At 43.2% G+C, this 19,688-nt stretch overlaps 1 protein-coding gene and 1 long non-coding RNA gene across 2 annotated transcripts in view; both read left to right on the top strand.

Moving 5' to 3' along the window:
- Positions 1 to 1,980, top strand: part of LOC146394527 (uncharacterized) — a 178,609-nt gene extending 176,629 nt beyond the window's left edge. The window contains exon 4 of the long non-coding RNA XR_014835218.1: positions 1,754 to 1,980. This is a non-coding gene — a long non-coding RNA (uncharacterized LOC146394527). The remainder of the gene's footprint in view (positions 1 to 1,753) is intronic.
- LOC102159844 (melanoma-associated antigen B4-like) lies at positions 1,846 to 5,784 on the top strand. Its single transcript, XM_005673516.3, is given in 4 exon segments — positions 1,846 to 1,980; positions 2,679 to 2,882; positions 4,744 to 5,620; positions 5,622 to 5,784. Coding segments are annotated over 3 exon segments (1,011 nt in total). The 5' UTR covers positions 1,846 to 1,980; positions 2,679 to 2,781; the 3' UTR covers positions 5,655 to 5,784.
- Positions 5,785 to 19,688: the final 13,904 nt, after the last annotated feature.

Genomic DNA, 19,688 nt, shown 5'->3' on the forward strand with positions numbered 1-19,688 from the left:
CATATAAAAAGATATTGCTGTTATCTCTCAGATCTAAAGGACAGGCAAAAGAGAAGAGGTTCCAGAAGAGAGTTTCAGCAAGAAAGGCAGTGTTAGGCCTTAGAAAACTACACGTCCTTCATTGGGAGGTTAATTTTAAGTTAACTGCGTGGTGGACTGGAGGAGGTTGTGATCATCATGAGCAGGGCCCAGATTCTCAGATGGTGGGTCCTTCAGGTGAAAGACTAGACCTGGAATAGGAGACTGCTCTTACCAGTTATTTTGGGATTGTAAGCAGAGAAAAATCCCCTGTGGGAGGGATGAAACATGTCCTGTTCTCTTGTCCCAGCACAGGTGAATAATATGCCAATTACATGTTTTGTTCACATTGTCTCCAGGAATTTTCTGAGAAATAAGAGTGATTTTCCCTTGAAGCAAGATGATAAGAAGCCACTGGGCACCCTCTGTACTGGCCTGAGAGGGTCAGAGGCCTCTCCATCAAAGGGGCATTCAAATTAAGTTATCGTGTAGAATTTGACAAACTCTATATGGGTTATAGGTTTGGGGTAATGATTAAATTACTGAAAGCAAGGGTGATTGAGATGAAAAGGCTGCTCATAAGGAGGGAAGCTGTCGATCCTTGACACAAATTTAGGGGGTTTGTGGTGCATCTAACTGGGGAAGTGTACCTTATACCATACTGAACAATTTATCAGGCATTATAGAAATATTTAATTTTTCTTGCTAATCAGAATTTTGGTTGATTGGGGTTTTACTTATTCTAGGATGCTACATATTTTCTGACTTATGCTGGAGCTAAAAACAAAAACATAAACAAGCCCAGCAGGGAGGGTGGTATCATCCGGGTCCAAATTAATCAGAGTAATAAATGCCATGCTGAAGTCTCAGTACAGCCCAGTCACTGTGCCAGACACTTAACACGTATTAACCACATTCCACTAGCTCTACAAGACAGAGGTTACCAAACCCACCTTGCATATGTAGAGCCTAATGCTCACAGAGTTCCATAATGTGGCCAAGCTCATATGGCTCATAAGGGACAGGTTTGAAGCTAGACTCCAGGTCTCTTTTAGTCAAGAGCCCACATTGTTCCAATTTTCCCAGCCTGAGGCCCACTTTGTGTTTCTTATATTCAATTTTCCTCTTCTTAAAAATGCATCTCAGGCAGTAAAAGAAAAAAAAAACTATGCTTACACTATTGGCTTGGAATACATTCCCAGAGCAATATGAATACCAAAATAAATGCCAGGCATGAATAAAAAAAGGAAAGCTAATACTCAGCGACAATATGATCATCTACCCATGCAGTGTCAGATAACCTAAAAAGATCAGGGGCTCACAAAATCATCCTGGACAGCCCCTTCCCCGTAAAATATAAATCTGTCAGAACAGAATTTACATGAGACTCTAAGTCTGGCTGGTGAAGAGAAGGAAAATAGCAGCATATTTTATCCCCTGACAGCACACCACCTGTCTGGAACTCCTGCCTTAGGCTTCAGTTTCCCAACCTCACATCACTCCTAAAACAGGGACCAAGGTGTGTAGGGGGGAAACTGCTCAGGTGTTTGTAGGGGTGAGACATTTCCCAGGAATCCTTTAGTTCGAGAGGCAGGAACCGACAAGAGGACCTCAGTGTTATCAGACTTGGGAGACCAACGCCCCAGAATGTAGGGGACCATACATAAACAGGTATTTAGACTTAGAAGGCCCCAGATAGAGCTGTCAGGCTGAGCACCCCGCACTTATTCTTCAGGCTTCGCAGGGACTTAAGACCTTGGCCTACAAACAGTAAAGGGAGGTCAGTAGAAGGAGTCGCAGTCTTTGATGGCGATGAAGACGAGGACCCTGAATAAGGAATGACAGAAGGACCAGCCCAAGTAGCAGGCCTCCATAAAGTCTGGCCAAGGCTATCAGCCCTTAGACGTTCAGAACAGTCCCGGCTGGATGTGGCTCATCCTTCCAGTTGGAGGTCTCCAGAAGGTGAGTACCTTGATTTGATGGGAGCAGCCTCAGGTCAACAGAGGGCAGAGTCTCTCAAGTGGTCAGTTATCTGAATAAGACCTGAGGGAACCAGTCACCTCTGAGAGGAGCTCCACAAATGCCCCCAATGCTGTCAACCCTGATATGCCCAGGACAGATATTTGAGATAAAGCCACCCCCTCAATCTCCCTGAAGAGTGTCATGGAGGTGACAACCCTGGACTAGTGGAACAGCCACAAATCTGCAAAGAAAAAACCTAGGGCTTAGCAAGAGCCAAGGAAAGGACCCTGAGTGTTATGAGGGGACCCCCCCCCAAAGCAGAGGGTGCCAAATGGAGTTCTCCACTGTTCTTAGCCCCAGAGGACCAGGAGAGCTCAGCTGAGTTGTCCCCTCCTTCCACCTGTGCAATCTTGGGGAGGGAAGGGCCCCATCTAGCAGGATCAGACCTCAGTTCTTCATGGCAGACAGAGGTAGGTGCAGTAGGGTGGAGGGTAGTCTTGGCCATAACCAGAGTTAAGGTGGGGAGCTCAGTGCTAACAAGAGGACTCTGTCCTAAAGAGGGAGACTCATAGTCTTGCCCTCCCATCAGGAGGAGGTGCTCAGAGCAGCGCCCCTGGCTTCCCCACTAAAAACTTGGGGCGGCGAGGGCTTTGTTTGGGAGCTGGAGGACTCGGTGTTTAAAGGGAGGAATTCCCCAGCCCTGATAGATGGCACCGGGATGATGGCTGACCTAAAGGACAGAGTTCTGCAGAGCCCCGCCCCCACCCCTGCCGTCAGATCTGGGAGACCCTGCAGGGCCGGATGTGCTCCCCCCACTTCCGCTCGGGAGGCAAGGCGATCCGCCTGTGGACGCTGCGTTTGTGCGGCCCAAGTTGTTTTTCCAGGACTGGTCAGGAGCCAAGGTAAGGACCTGAGTGTCCCCTGAAGGGATTGTCTCTCCTCGCACCCACCCCCACCCCACCTAGGTGACTCAACCACACCCTGCCTTTGCGATCTGCCTTAGGGAGGCCCCAGCACAGCTATTAGAATTTGGCCTGGAATGTTTCCATGCCGCCAAGAGAAGGCCTTGGTCTATGGGAGTTGCCCTGATCTTACAGATGGAGGAGATCTGGGTCCTAGATGAGGGCCCAGAGTGCTAATGTTAAGACCTCTTCCCCCAAAGGGAGCCACGCTGAGCCACACCTCTGTCCTCAGCTCTAGGAGGGCCGAGGCAAGGTAGACAGATGTAGAGTGACTTAAATTCCCCTCTAGTGACTAAGGGAATTGTGGGCTACACCTGGTAATCACAAACTCACCAGTGGAGGCCCCGGGCAGAGATGGCAGCTCTGGTGCCCCCTCATTACCTCTGGAGTTGGTCTCAGGGAGGTGAGAGCCTTGGTCTGTTGGATTAAGCCCACTTCAGCACAGGGGTCCAGTCCCCAACAGGATGCAGGGTTGTGACACTGAGTGAGGTTGGGAGGCCCCTCCCAGAAAAAATGGGGCCATATAAAGTACCAGCCCTGTTTTCAGGCTTGGGTGAATTGGACATTTTGACGTGGGTTGCACTCAGTCCTTCTCAGGACATCCCAGGGAGGTGAGAGGACAGGTCACAGGGAGCAACCTCATATCAGTGAGGGAGGATTTCAGGTTATGCTGGGTGTCTTGGTGAGAACCTTGAGGACTGTGGGAATGTCCCACAGTGCACCATTTGAACTACAAAAAATCTTCTCTCCTGTCCTTGGGAGACCTCAAGGATAGATGTCAGGCATAAGTGCCTGTCAGGTCCCATTATGCGCTAACAGAGAAGTGAGGGTCTTCATCTGATGAGAGTTGTCCCAGGTCAGCAGAGGGGGAAATCCGAGACCCCATCATGAGTCAGATTTGGACCTTGAGTTGGGATCTTGTGCGGGATCACAAGGACATCAGCCTTCCTGTAACAGCTTTCATTCTTGGGAGACCACGTTTGGGAAGATAAGATTATCTTCACTTCTCTGTTGGGAAACAGGGAGGCTAGGTCTTACTGTCACATAGGCATCAGTTTAAGAAAAAGTGGAGCTTCTCTACCAGGAGCCCAATTGTGGTACCTGAGTGAGGACTCAAGGGACCATGTGTCCCTGAATAGAGAGGACATGAAAGCATCCACCCTAACCCCTTGATTTCAGCCCAAGAAATCTCAGGGAAGGGCTGTAAGGTTGAGCATCCCCTTCACTTCTTTATATCAAGTCTAAGGGAGATGCAATCCATAGTGTGAAGGTGTAGCAACCAGTCAGCAAATGGAGAGTGATGCTGAGCCTTATAATGAGCAAAGGTGAGGACTTCAAAGGGTGATCCCAATGAACTCAGGACTGAAAGGATCTCTTGAGTGCTCAGCACTGGGTTTTCTCTGGCAGGAAAGCAGACTAAGGCACCCTTCATGTCCTTCTCCTGGATCTCAGGGAGCTTTGAAATATAACCTTCAGAGTAGTTGAGGGGAAGATTTCCAGGCTCTGCCCAGAATTGATCTGATAATCCTGAATATGAACTAAGAGGAACCTGAATACAGAGGGCACTACTGCCAGCCCCTGCTGTCACCTGAGTAAATCCAAGGCAGGGCTGATAGGAGCAGAGTAAATCTCAATCTAAGCCCTCTGTGGTTTCTCTATGGGGATGGGCTGACCAGAAAAACAGGAGCCTGTGAGTTCCTAGAGACATGCACTCAGGGACCTGCAGAGGTAGCCTTTGATAAAGCCAAGGTGGAATCTCCCTATTTCAAGGGATTCACATCAACTCATTCTCCTCTTCCAGGTTCTCAAATCACCTGCCCATTGGCCTGTACTCCTGTTTGCTGTCACTGACCACAGCCATCATGCCTCGTGGTCAGAAGAGTAAGCTCCGTGCTCGTGAGAAACGCCGCCGCAACCGAGGTGAGACCCAAGGTCTTAATGCTCAGGCCACTACAGCAGGGGAAGAAGAGACCACTTCCTCCTCCTCTCCTGCTCCTGGAGATGCTCCTTCAAGCTCCTCTGTTGCTGGCACTCCTCATGGGCCTCAGAAAGCCCCAGCCACGACCAGTGCTGCTGCAGGTGTGACACGCTCAAGATCTGAAGTAGGTGCCAAGGGCCAAGTTGAGGAAAGTAAAAATTCCACCCAGGCCTCAACTTCCAGTGAGAGCTCTCACAAAGATCCTCTAACCAGGAAGGTGGGGATGTTGGTGCAGTTCATGCTCTTTAAGTATAAAATGAAGGATCCCATTAAAAAGGCAGAAATGCTGAAGATTATCAACAAAAGGTATAGGGAGCATTTCCCTGAGATTTTCAGGAGAGCCTCTGAGCGCATGGAGCTGGTCTTTGGCCTAAAGTTGAAGGAAGTCAAACCCAACAGTCATTCCTATATCTTTGTCAGCAACCTAGATCTCCCCAACGATGAGAGTCCAGGTGGTAGCTGGGGCTTTCCTAAGAATGGGCTTCTGATGCCCCTCCTGGGTGTGATCTTCTTGAATGGCAACCGTGCCTCTGAGGAGGAGATCTGGGAATTCCTGAATATTTTGGGTGTCTATGATGGAAGGAAGCACTTCATCTTCGGGGAGCCCAGGAAGCTCATCACTGAAGATTTGGTGCAGGAAAAGTACCTGGAGTACCGCCAGGTGCCTGACAGTGATCCTCCTTGCTATGAGTTCTTATGGGGCCCCAAAGCCCGCGCTGAAACCAGCAAAATGAAAGTCCTGGAGTTTTTGGCCAAGGTCAATGATACAGTCCCCAGTGCCTTCCCACCCCATTATGAAGAGGCTTTGAGAGATGAGGAAGAGAGGGCCCAAGCCAGAGCTGCAGCCAGGGCTGGCACTGGTGCCATGGCCAGTGCACGCTCCAGAGCCACATCCAACCACTCTTCTCGCCCCTATTGAAGTCTGAGGCCAATTCTTCACTTTGTGGTTGGAAAAGGCTGTTAACCAGTGTTCCTTTTATGCATAAATAACTTGTTGACTTTTGGGTTTTTTTTTTTTTTGCATTTTTCAGTTGGTGTTCCTTTCAACAGAAAGTTTATTTAGGTTTAGAATATAAGTATATGAATGACATGGATCATACACTTATTGCTGATTGCCAGATTTAGGAGTAAGAGTTTTGTTTTTTGAAATACAAATTGGAAATCTTTAAATCACTTTTGTGATCCAGAACAAGATAGCATTGCTTTGGGAAAGGAATATCCTTGGAAATGTAAAAGAACTCCGCAGTAAAATAGTTTGGATAAGAAGATAGATGATAGATAGATAGATAGATAGATAGATAGATAGATAGATAGATAGATAGAGTAAAAGTTGGTCAGGTCTTGGTGTTCTTTACTCCGTTTAGTCTTTGTTTAAAAATGTAAAAGATATATACCCAGATTTGCTTATGTTTTTCCAGAATGTTGGAAAATATAAATCACAGCAAATGACTTGTTCATGACTCTTATTTTACACAAACATTACCTGAGCATCTGCTCTTAAGAAGTCTTCATGCTTGTACTGGGAATGTTTAGTCAAAAACAAAAAAACAAAAACCCAACCCCTGCCCATGCAATTAGAGTTTCTTAGAGAAGCTGTCATTGTGGAAGAGGGTGAGATACTCTCTACTTTAAGAAGAAAAATGAAAGGCAAGGGTAAAGAGAGGGTGGAGAGAACATGTAACTTAATTTTCTAAGTAATTGCTAAGCAGAATTCAGGCTGGTGGGGAAGGTTTTGGGGCTCGAAAGCTGCATATCTCTGACATCTCTTAGATATATAAAAAAAAAAGTTCCACCTGGATGGATAGTAACATCTGAGGTCGAGATAATCATAGCAATAACTGCCGTTCCCTAATATCTCAATACAAGAAAGGCAGAGTGACAGATGCTTTGCATACATTACATATATTCCACCAGTCCTATAAGACAGGGCTTAGCAAACTCACTTAACAGTAGAAAGCCTGAGGCTCACAGAGTTCAAGTTTGGTGATGTGCCAAACTTCCTAGGATTAGCAGATGGCAGGGCTGGGACTAGACTCCTGGTCTGAATTATTGCCGAGCTCACTCTGTCCTACCCCTCCCAACTTGTGACACACCCTGTGTCTCTTATTTCAGTTTTTTTCTCAGTACTTCTAAATTTGTCTTAGGTGATCCAAGGAATGGCCTTGTGCTCAAACTACCAGATTGGGATACATAGCCAGAGCAAAAATATTTGAGAGTTACAAATAAATACATAAAAGGGACAATATTCGGTGACAGTATAGTCACCTACATTTGTGGTGTTAGATAACCACCGAAGACCAGGGGCTCTCAAAACCATCCTTACAGTCTCTTCCCTATAGAAAGTAAATCTACCAGAACACACATTACCTGGGAAACTTCATCTGGAAGATGAAGAGAAAATATAGATCCATGTACTGTTTCTTCCATGACAGGCCACCACCTGGACTGGTAATCCTCCTTTGTGCTACAACTTCCCCAGGTCACATTACTCCTGGGACAGGGATCCATTCTTTGCAAGGTTTGAAGAGAAAAACCTGCTCAAGAGTTTGCAGAGGTGAACTTTCCCAAGAAGCCTTTATTCCAAGGGACAGAAACCAAGATGAGGGCCCCAGGTAGGAGGGCTGAGGAGACCAACACCCTGGAATTTGGTGGGGGGGGAGTCACCGAGTCACTAGTCCTGTCTGCTCTCCAACAGAGAGGACCTCAGACAGAGCTGTTAGGCTAAGCATACCTCACGTACTCTTCAGCCTTCTGAAGGCATAAGAAATTTGGTCTAAGGATAGAAAAGAGGATCAGTCTCATAGAAATGATGATGACAGACCTGAATGAGGTTGATGGAAAGAGCCAGCCAGAACAGTAGGACCCCATAAAGTCCCATCCCCGTTGGCAACCCTATGAGGTCCAGAACAGTTCTGGCTGCTTGTACCTAACACTTTTAACTCAGGTCCCAAAAAGGTGAGAACTTTGTCTGAGGGCCACAGCCTCAGACCACCAGAGAAAGGAGTCCCAGGAAGGGTGCAGAATCAGAGTGAAGACACAGCAACTCCCTCAACCCACAGCCAACAGTGCTACACCTCATCCCTCCTCTGTTGTCAGTCCTGGGAATCATAGGCAAGAGCCAGCATGATCAAGTGCCCCCTGACTTCTGCCTGAGGAGTGTTGAGGAGCTAAGGATCTTGGTTTATAGGCAGGTCATTCATCAGAGAGTGGAATCCCAGGCATGACAGCATCAAAGTAAAAGTCCCATATGAGGATTGTGTCAGCCAATTACCCCAAAATAGGTATATCCTTAAAAGTCCCGCTTCCCTAGTTGGCCCTGGGAGGCCACAGTCAGAGCTTTCAGGCTAAGTTTATTCCTTATTTCCTGAGGAGGGATGGTTTCTGGGACTTAAAGTCCTTTGACTAATGGAGGAGGCCTCATTCAGCAGAGGAAGGATACCCAGTTCCTAATAGGAGTGAACGTGATGACAATGACAATGAAAGAATCCCTCCCAGAAAAGGGACCATGTGAAGCACTGTCCCTGTTGTCAGGCTGAGACTATGTCATTTAGGTATGGCAACATGATGAGTCATAATCAATTCCTCTGAGAGCATCTCCTGGAAGTGAGGAACCTCATTAAAGGGGGCTGCCACAGCTCAGCAGAAAGATTTCCAGATTGTGCCAGAAGCCAAGGTAAGGACCCTGGGGACTGGAAAAGACCACTCACCTTGTGATAGTTGGGGCAGAACATACTCCTTCCACTCCTGTTAGCCTTGGGAGATCACAGGCTATTGTGGCCAGATAAAGGGTGTGTCTCAGGGAATGGGGGGCCTCAGTATGTGGGGAGAAGCCTCAAGTCAAGACAGGGAATATGTTCAGGTGGTTGTGCCAGCAGTCAGAGTAATGACAGTGAAGAATGTGGCAACACACGCTATATCAGCAGTAGCCACAGAATTTTCTGTACTGTCAGCCTAGGAGGCCCCAGACAGAAGTCAGGCAAAAGGACCCATCAGTTCCCACCAAGGGGAACCTAGGGTTTTGGTTTGAGGGTGGTGGTCCCATGTCAACAGAGGGAGAAATCTTAGGCCTTAGGAGTCAAATTTAGGACCCTGATTTAGGACTCTTGAGTGGGACCATCTGTCATAAGTCCTCAGCCAGTGGCTACAGCTTATTCTTGTGAGAACGTGGGCAGGTGTGGACAGATAAGGCCACCTTATTTCCTCCTGTTGGATCATAGGGAGGTGTGGGTCTTACTCTGAGGAGCTAGGCCTCCAGTCAAGAAGAGGGAGAGCACCAGACCCCACTAGAAGTCAAATCAAGGAGCTTGAGTGAGGCCCGAGGGGTCTTCCCATCCATGAATAGAGAGGACCAGGGAGTCATACCCCACCCTTTGATATCAGCTCTCGGACACTCAGGGCCGGGCTCTCTTACATCATGCATAAGGGAGGTAAAACCTGTGGTTCGAAAGTGCAGCCAACAGTCATGAGAAGGGAGTATGGTGTGTGCTAGGCACTGCAGGAGATGCTTTACAGTTACCACCCACATGCCACCAGTCCTGCCAGACAGGGCTTATCAGACTCACTTTACAGCTAAAGAGCCTGATGCTCACTCCTGGAGTCTAATAGTGGGACACAGTTCATATGAATGGTAAGCAACAGGGATGGAAATAGGCCCTTGATTTGAGTTAGTCTAAAACCCACACTCTTTCACTCCTCCAAGCCTGAGCTAGCCTTGTGTCCCTTGATTCACTTTTTTTTCTCATTACTGCAAAATGTATCTCAAGCAATAAAAAGGACTCTGTGTTCAAACTACTATTTTGTAATACACAGCCAAAGCAAAAATAACACAAAATAAAGGTGATCTATGCGTAAAGGGAAAAAAGATGTTATTTGCTGACAATAGGATCATCTACATATGTGGTTTCAGATAAGCTTAAAAAATCAGGGTCTTTAAAAATCATCTTAGCCTTTTCTTTATAAAAAGCTCATCTGTTAGTTACTTGAGAGAAGTCTGGTTAAGAGAAGGAATAAATTAACATGTTTTATTTCTTTTACAGCCTACTACCTGGGCCCCTTACTTGCACTCTGGATTTCCCATCTCACATTGCTCCCAGGCCTGGACCTGAGGCTCTGAAACTGCTTGGGAGTTTTCAGGGCTGTGGCATTTCCCAAGAAGCCTTTAATCAAAGTGACAAGAGCCTATATGAGGACACGCGTGGATCAAGACTGGGGCAAGCAACATCCCAGAATATTGGGTGTTACAAAGACACTAGCCCTGCCAGCTCTCAAACCCAGAAGGCTCTAGGCAGCCTCACTGAGTTGAACATCTCCTCTCTCTTTTGTCTCAGTTGTCAGGGACTTGAGAGCTTTGGTCTAGAAGGGGCAATCTCAGGCCAGTAGAAGTAGTTGTCAGATACAAATGTGAAGCCCCTTAAAAAGAAATGAAGGAAGCACATGACAGCAAACTGAGGTCCTGTAGGATCCGGGTCCTGCTGTCAGCCCTTCGAAGTCCTGAATTCCAACCCAGGATGATGTAAGAGACTTGGAGAGATGAGAAAGAGCCTGAGTCAGAGTTGCAGCCAGCCCTGGCACTATGGTCATGGCCAAGTCCTGCAGCTCCTCTCACATCTAAGGAAGTCTGAGGCAGATCCTTTACCTTGTGACTGAAAGGAAAGGTAAATATTATAAGTAGTTGACCGCCAAGGTGGAGCTGAAAGGAACACATTATATGTTGTCCTTTTTTTCTTGCTCTGCTTGATTAACTGGGAGATTTATCTTTTTCTGTTTTGCAGCTTCTTTTTGGTATTCTTAAAATACTATTCCTTGTAATTGAAGGTTTATTTGACCATCCATGTTTATGAACAATGTATATCACACATTTATTGCTGTTTTTCAGTATAAGTATAAAAGTTTTGGTATTTTGTATAACAAATCAAAAGTCCTTGAATCTTTTTGTGTGACCCAGAACAAGATAACATATCATGTGAATTCGGATTTTCTTACAAGTGCGAATGAACACTGAGTTAAAATTTTTGGTATCAAGAAATAAAGAAAAGGGTCTTGGCTGAGTGACATCAGCAATATGGTGGAATAGAGATTCCCAGCCCCTGTTTTGACAGAACATTGCAAATCAACTATAATAAATTTTTTTTAAAAAAACTAAAATTATGTAAGTAACAAAATTCCTTTATAAAAGATCTAGAATCCAATTAAGAAGTTGCAGTACCACAAGTGAACATAAAACCTAGATCAGTGGTGCTTGAAATGGGTCAGAACAGCAATTTGACTTATTGGCATCAGCTCCTCCCTCAAGCAGGAACGGCACAGCTTAGTACCAAGAGAGATTGTGACCTCCGTAGGTTGGGGATGGGGCATGGGGTGAATGTTCCAAGTCCCTGGGAAATGTTAGAAGTAATAAATATATTCAGTAAAGTTGCAGGACACAAGAACAACACACAAAAATGTGTGGTATTTCTAAACACTAACAACAAACTTTCTGAAAAAAATTAACAGTTCTATTTTTTAAAATCTTATTGGCGTATACTTAATTTACAATGTTGTCTTAGTTTCAGGTGTACAGAAAAGTGTTATACACTTACACGTATCCATTCTTTTTCATATTCTTTTCCTATATAGGTTATTATAGAATATTGAGTGGAGTACCCTATGCTCTACAGTAGGTCCTTGTTGGTTATCTATTTTATATATAATAGTGTGTATATGTTAATCCCAAACTCTTAATTTATCCTCCCACCCCTGCAACATTTTCCCTTTGGTAACCACAAGTTTGTTTTCGAAATCTGTGTGTCTATTAATTTCTGTTTTGTAAACAAGTTCATTTGTATCATTTTTTAAAACTTAGATTCCACATGTAAGTAGTATATTTGTCTCTGACTTATTTCACTTAGTATGATGTTGCTGCAAATGACATTATTTCATTCTTTTTATAGCTGAGTAATATTTCATTTTATGTGTGTGTATGTGTGTGTGTGTGTGTGTGTGTGTGTGTGTGTGTGTGTGTGTATACACACCACTCCTTCTTTATCCATTCCTCTGTCAGTGGACATTTTTGTTGCTTCCATATCTTAAGTATTATAAATAGTGTTGCAATGAACAGTGGGGTGCATGTATTTTTCAAATTATGGTTTTCTCCAGATATATGCCCAGGAGTGGGATTCTTGGGTCATATGGTAGTTCTATATTTAGTTTTTAAAGTAACCTCTATACACCTATATTGACCTCCATAGTGGTTGTAGCAGTTCATATTCCCACCAACAGTGTAAGAGGGTTCCCTTTTCTCCACACCCTCTCCAGCATTTATTGTTTACAGACTTTTTGATGATGGCCATTCTGACCAGTGTGAGTAATAAAAACAGTTCTATTTAAAATATGTCAAAAAGAATAAAATACTTATAAATAAATTTAACTAAGGAGGTGAAAGATCTGTACACTGAAAACAATAAGACACTGATAGAAGAAATTGAAAAAGACACAAATGAAAGGGATGCTATCCCAAGTACATGGATTGGAAGAATTAATATTATTAAAATATCTAAACTACCCAAAGTGATCTATAGATTCAATCCAATACCTATCATAATTCCAAGGGGATTTTCCAAAGAAATAGAAATTCTAAAATTCATATGAAACCACAAAAGACTGAAAAAGTAATCTTGAGAAATGAAAAGATGGTGGAAGCACTACACTTCTTGACTTCGAACTGTATTACAAAATATTGTGATTCCAGCATAAGACAAACACACAGACCAGTGGAACAGAATAAAGCCCAGAAATAAACCTATGCATATATGGTTTGCATAGGCACCAAGAATACACAATGAGAAAGGATAGTATCCTCAATCAATAAGTGGTGTTGAGAAAACTGAATATCTACATGTGAAAGAATTAAACTGACTGCTTTCCTTACATGATACTAAAAAAAAAATGCAGAATGGATTAAAGACTTGAAAATGAAACCAGAAACCAGAAAACTCCTGGAAGAAATCATGGGGGGAATCTCCTTGACATTCATCTTGGTAATATTTTTTGTTTTTTAATTTGATAACAGAAAAACAGGCAAGAAAAGGAAAAACAAGTGGGACTACATCAAATTAAAAAGATTCTGTGCGGCAGTGGAAACAACAAAATGAAAAGGCATCCTGTGAAATAGAAAATATTTGCAAACCATATATCCGATAAATAGTTAATATCCAAATAATAAAAGAAAACTCATGTAACTCAATAACAAATTAATTTAAAAAGTAGCTCAGGAGTTCCCATCATGGCACAGTGGAAACAAATCTGACTAGGAACCCTGAGGTTGTGGCTTCAATCCCTGGCTTCGTTCAGTGGGTTAGGGATCCGGCATTGCCATGAGCTGGCAGCAACAGCTCCGATTAGACCCGAGCCTGGGAACCTCCATGTGCCGCGAGTGCGGCCCTAAAAAAAAGCCAAAAATAAATAAATACATACATAAAAAGTAGCTCGATTTAAAAATGAGCATCTGAATATTTTTCCAAAGAAGACATATAAATGGTCAACAGATATATGAAAAAGTGCTTAGCATCACTGATCATCACAGAAATGCAAATCAAAGCCACAATGAGATATCATCTCATAACTGTTGGGATAGCTATTATAAAAAAGCCAAGTGATAACAAGTGTTGACAAGGGTGTGAGAAAAATGAAGCTTTTGTACACTGTTGGTAGGAATATAAAGTGATACAGCCACTATGGAAGATGGTGGAGGTTCCTCAGAAGATTAAAACTAGAACTACCACTTGATTTAGCAATCCCACTTCAGAGTATACAGTTGATCTTTGAATAACAAAAATGTGAATTTGCAGGTCCATGGACTTTTTTCAGTAAATATTTTGGGAAACGTTTTAGAGATTTGGGACCATTTTAAGAAAGAGATGTACTGCATAGCCTAGAAATAGCAAACAATTAGGAAAAAGGTATGTCGTAAGTGCATAAAATTTGTCTAGTCTATGTTATCACTTACTACCATAAAATATACAAAAATCTATTATAAAAAGTTAAGTTTTATCAAAACTTATGCATATAAACACTTACAGACCATGCATAGCACCATCCCCAAACAAGAGAAATATAAATGAATGTAAAAATACAGTATTAGGGAGTTCCCTGGTGGCCTATTGCTTAAGGACTTGGTATTTTCACTGCTGTGGTTCGGGTTTGATACTTTGCCTGGGAACTTCCACATGCCTCAGGAGTGGCCAAAAAATAAAAATAAAGATACAGTATTAAATCATAACTTCATAGTACACACTGTCCTACTGCAATAATTTCCTAGCTCCCTCCCATTGCTATTGCACTGAGTTCAAGTGTTCCGAATATCTGCTTAAGATACCATGTGACACTAATCATTCTCAGAGGCACAGTTTCACTAATAAATGGTATATTTCAGTAAAAACTGATCTCTCATAGTTCTCCAGTATTTCTCGTGTTTAGTACTGTATCATAAACCATGAATAACACTGCGGGGCCCATAGAAAGTGCCACTAGTAGTGCTGAAAGTGCTCGCAAGAAGCAGAAAAAAGTCATAACAGCACAAGAAAAAGTTGAATTGATTGATGTGTACCGTAAATTGAGGCCTGCAGCTGCGGATGCCACCATTTCAAGATGTATGAATCCAGCAGAAGGACCATTGTTAAAAAAGAAAAGAAAATTCATGAGGCTGTCACTGCAACTAGAGCAGCAGGTATGAAAACCTTGCACTTTTTGCAAAATACCTCATTATCTCATATTGAAAATGTAGTTTTTATGCGGGTCAAGGATTGCTATAAGAAAAGTTTACCTATAGACTTTAACATGATCTAAGAAAAAGTGAAGTCATTATATGACAACTTAAAGCAAAAAGAGGATGAAGGATCTAAAGCTGGAGAATTTAATGCCAGGAAAGGATGGTTTGATAATTTTGAGAAGCGGTTTGGCTTTAAAAACTGTCAAGGGAGTTCCCGTTGTGTCTCAGTGGTTAACGAAACTGACTAGGATCCATGAGAATGTGTGTTCCATCCCTGTCCTCACTCAGTGGGTTAAGGACCCAGAGTTGCTGTGAGCTGTGGTATAGGTAGAAGACGTGGCTTGGATCTGGTGTTGCTTTGGCTGTGATAGAGGCCAGCAGCTGTATCTCTGGTTTGACCCCCAGCCTGGAAAATTCCATATGCCTTGGGTGCAGCCGTAAAAAGACAAAAAAATAAAAAAAAGTGTCAAGACAACAGAATGGAGTTGCCATTGTGACAGAGCAGAAAAGAATCCGACAAGTATCCATGAGGATACAGGTTCAATCCCTGGACTTGCTCACTGAGTTAAGGATCTGGCATTGGCATGAGCCTTGGTGTAGGTGGCAGATGCGGTTCAGATCCCATGTTGCTGTGGCTCTGGTGTAGACCAGCAGCTGTAGCTCTGATTTGATCCCTAGCCTGGAAACTTCCATATGCCAAGGGTTTGGCTCTAGAACAAAACAAAACAAAAGGTAACAGAAGAAACAGTTTTTGCCAGTAAAGAGGCAGCACATAAGTTCTCAGATGCTGTTAGAAAGTCATTGAGGAGAAAGGAGATCTGCCTGAACAGGTTTTTAATGCAAATCAAAGTGCCCTATACTGGGAGTAAAATGCCACAAAAGATATTTATTGGTAAGGAAGAGAAGTGAGCACCAAGATTTAAAGCAGGAAGGGATACGCTATTGTTTTGTGCAAATGCAGTCTGGTTTATGATCAGGACTGCCCTTACCTATAGAGCTGCTAACTCCCAAGCCATGAAGGGAAAAGGTAAACATCAGCTGCCACTCTTTTGTTTGTGCAGTGAGAAGGCCTGGGCAAGGAGAACCCTTTTTTTTTGGATTGGTCCCATCAATGCTTTTTCCCTGAAGTCAGGGAGTACCTGCCCAGTAAGGGACTGCCTTTCAAATTTCTTTTGATATTGGAAGGTGCCCCCCACACTACCTAGAACCCCATGAGTTCAACACTGACGGCTTGATAGTGGTCTGCTTGTCCCCAGACACAACGTCTCAGCCTATAGATCAGGGGATCCTAGGGACCTTTAGGGCTCATTACACATGATGCTCTTTGAGAAGGATTGTCAATGCTATTGAAGAGAACCATGATGGAGTGAAGATCATGAAAGTTTGGAAGTATTATACCATCGAAGATGCCAGTGTTGTTATAGAAAAAAATGTGAAAGTTATAAGCCTAGAACTGTAAATTCCTGCTAAAGTAAATTGTCCAGAGAGTTCCCATTGTGGCTCAGTGGAAACGAACCCGACTAGTATCCATGAGGATGTGGGCTCAATCCCTGGCCTTGCTGCCTCACTTAGTGAGTTAAGGATCTGGCATTGCTGTGAGCTGTGATGTAGGTCATAGATACAGCTCAGATCCCATGTTGCTGTGGCTGTGGTGTAGGCCGGCAGCTGCAGCTCCAATTTGATCCCTAGCCTAGGAACTTCCATACGCCATGGGTATGGCCCTAAAAAAAAGAAAAAGAAAATTGTCCAGGCATTGTGCATGACTTCACAGGACTTGCAACAGGGTGAATCAAAGAAATCATAAAAGAGACTGGGGATGAGGCAAAAAAAGGTGAAGGGTTCCAAGATATGGATCTTGGGGAAATTCAAGAGTTAATTAGACACTACACCACAGGAATTAACAGAAGATGCCTTGATGGAAATGAGTGCTTCCCATCCAGTGCCAGATGATGAGGAAGGAGATGCGAAGAAGCAGGGCCAGAAAAAAAATGGACATTAAATAATCTGGCAGAAAAGTTCCGATTATCCAAGATGACACAGACCCTCCTATGACACGGGCATTAAAACTATAGCAAACAGTGGGAAAAGGATTGGTGCTATATAGACATTTTTTTAGAGAATTGAAAAAGCAAAAACGTCAGACAAAAAATACAGTGTATTTCCATAAAATTACACCAGGTGTGCCTGCCTCTCCCTCCTCCCCTTCTACCTTTTCCATCTCTGCCACCTCTCAGACAGCCAGACCAACTCTGCTCTTCCTTCTCTTCAGCCTACTCAACATGAAGGGGACAAGAAGGAAGACTTTTATGATGATCCACTTCCTCTTAATGAGTGGTAAATAATCATCATGGGAGCTTCCAATGTGGCTCAGCGATAACAAAACTGACTAGCATCCATGAGGATGTGGGTTTGATCCCTGGCCTCACTCAGTGGGTTAAGGATCCCGCATTGCCATGAGCTGTGGTGTAGGTCACAGATAAGGCTCGGATCCTGCACTGCTGTGGCTGTGGTGTAGGCTGCCAGCTCTGATTCGACTCCTAGCCTGGGAACTTCCATATCTCACGGGTGTGGCCCTAAAAAGCAATAAATAAATAAATAAATAATCTTGTTATATGGTACAACATGGATAAACCAGGGAGACATTATCCTAAATGAAATAAGGCAGTCATGAAAGAACAAATACTGCATGATTTTACTTAGATGAGGGATCTAGGGGCATCAAACACATAGAACACAGAGGGGCTGAGGGAAGGCAAAATGAGCAGTTGCTTTTCACCTGGTATAATGTTTCAGTTATGCAAGATGAATAAATTCTAGAGTTCTGCTGTGTAACGTTGTGCCTATATTTAACTATACTATATTACGCACCTAAAAATTTAAGAGAGTAGATTTGATAATTGCTCTTACCACAACCATAATAAAATTGATTGTCTTGCTCTCTCAGCAAGTAGAGAGTAAGCTAAATGCAAGCATTTAGAAAAGAGAACTGTTTTATACTGTTAGTGGGAATATAAACTGGTGCAACCATTATGGAAAATAGTATTGAGATTTCTCAAAAAATTAAAACTTGAACTACCATATGATTCAGTAATCCCACTTCGGAGTAGCTATCCAAAGGAGTTAAAATTAGGATATCCAAGGGCTATCTGCATTCCCATATTTATTGTAGCATTGTTCACAGTAGCCACAACATAGAAGCAGACTAAATGTCCATTAATGGGCGAATGGATAAAGAAAATATGGTATATTCATACAATGGACTGATATTTAAAGCCTTAAAAAGGAAATCTTGTCATTTGTAACAACAGAGATGACCTAGAAGACATTGTGCTAATTGAAATAAGCCAGACACAGAAGGACAAATACTTGATACCACATATATCAGGAATCTAAAATAGTCAAACTGGAGTTCCTGTCATGGCGCAGCAGAAACAAACCCAACTAGTAACCATGAGGTTACAGGTTTGATCCCTGGCCTCGATCAGTGGGTTAAGGACCTGGCGTTGCCATGAGCTGTGGTGTAGTTCACAGACACAGCTTGGATCCCTCCTTGTTGTGGCCATGGTGTAGGTTGGTGGCGGTAGCTCCAATTTGACCCCTAGCCTGGGACCTCCAAATGCTGTGGGTGCAGCCCTAAAAAAAAGAGCAAAAAATTAAATAAAATAAATAAAATTTAAAAAAATAAAACAAACTGATAGAAACATAGTTGAATGGTGGTTTCCAGGGGCTGGGAGGAGTAATGGGGAAGTGTTTGTCAAAAGGCACAAATTTTCAGTTATATAAGGTGAATAATTCCCAGAAATCTATTGCGTAGCATAGAGCCTATACTTAATTCCATACTGGATCCTTAAAGATTTGCTGAAAAGATGGATGTTTCATAAATCATTCTTGCCCCCCCCCAAGAAAATTAAGTAGTTAAAGAGGGCAGGAGGAATTTTTAGAGGTAAGGGATATGTTTATGGCATACATTATACTGATAGTTCATGGCTATTTGTCTCCAAGCTCATCAAGTTATATATGTTAAATGTACATAGCTTTTTGTATGTCACTCATACCTCAATAAAAATTTTTAGGCATTCCCATCATGGCTCAGTGGTAATGAAGCCAGCTAGTATCCATGAGGACATGGGTTCGATCCCATGTTATTTTGTCTTATTTGTGGCTGTAGCCTGAGCAGAATGCATAGTATACAGTAGGCACTTTATATACTTTTAATCAATAAGGAAAGAGTATAAATAAATAAGGAAAAGATTGTCAATTTGGGGGTTACCTAATTCCTTCTCGCATTTCTTCTTGTAAAAGTTATATACCTGGATTTGCTTAGATTATTCAGAAGTGTAAGATAAACTTTTTTTTTTTTTTTTTTTTTTTTTTTTTTTTTTTTTTGTCTTTTTGCCATTTCTTGGGCCGCTCCTGCAGCATATGGAGGTTCCCGGGCTAGGGGTCGAATCGGAGCTGTAGCTGCCAGCCTACGCCAGAGCCACAGCAACGCAGGATCCGAGCCGCGTCTGTGACCTACATACACCACAGCTCACGGCAACGCCGGAACCTTGACCCACTGAGCAAGGGCAGGGATCGAACCCTCAACCTCATGGTTCCTAGTCGGATTCGTTAACCACTGCGCCACGACAGGAACTCCGATAAATTCTAATGATTTATACCACATTATGACTCTCTTATTTCCCAGTCACTAATAGAGAATGAGGACTTTGGAAGGCTTCATACTAGTACCCCAAAACAACCACAACCACAAAAAACAAGATCTAGCCCCCAATGAATCTTAGAGTCTAGGAGCTTCCATTACATAAAAAGATGGTGAGATACTCCCTATGACCTAAAGAACAAGTAAAAGGTATGAGTAAAGAGGGGAGGTGGTTGGAGCAGAAAGCAATCCAGTGTAAATATCCTGAGGCAAGGCAATTTGAAGCCTTAGGAATGCAAATCCTTCAGTGAGAGGTAATTTTAAGTGAGGTTGCCTGGTGGGCTAGATGAGACTTTGGCAGTGATGAGCAGGACCAGACCC

This window comes from Sus scrofa, chromosome X (genome assembly GCF_054392235.1).
Source record: "Sus scrofa isolate SSC_HxYL_T2T_F1_AM1 chromosome X, Sscrofa_HxYL_maternal_Yorkshire_Landrace_v2.0, whole genome shotgun sequence".
NCBI lineage: Eukaryota > Metazoa > Chordata > Mammalia > Artiodactyla > Suidae > Sus > Sus scrofa.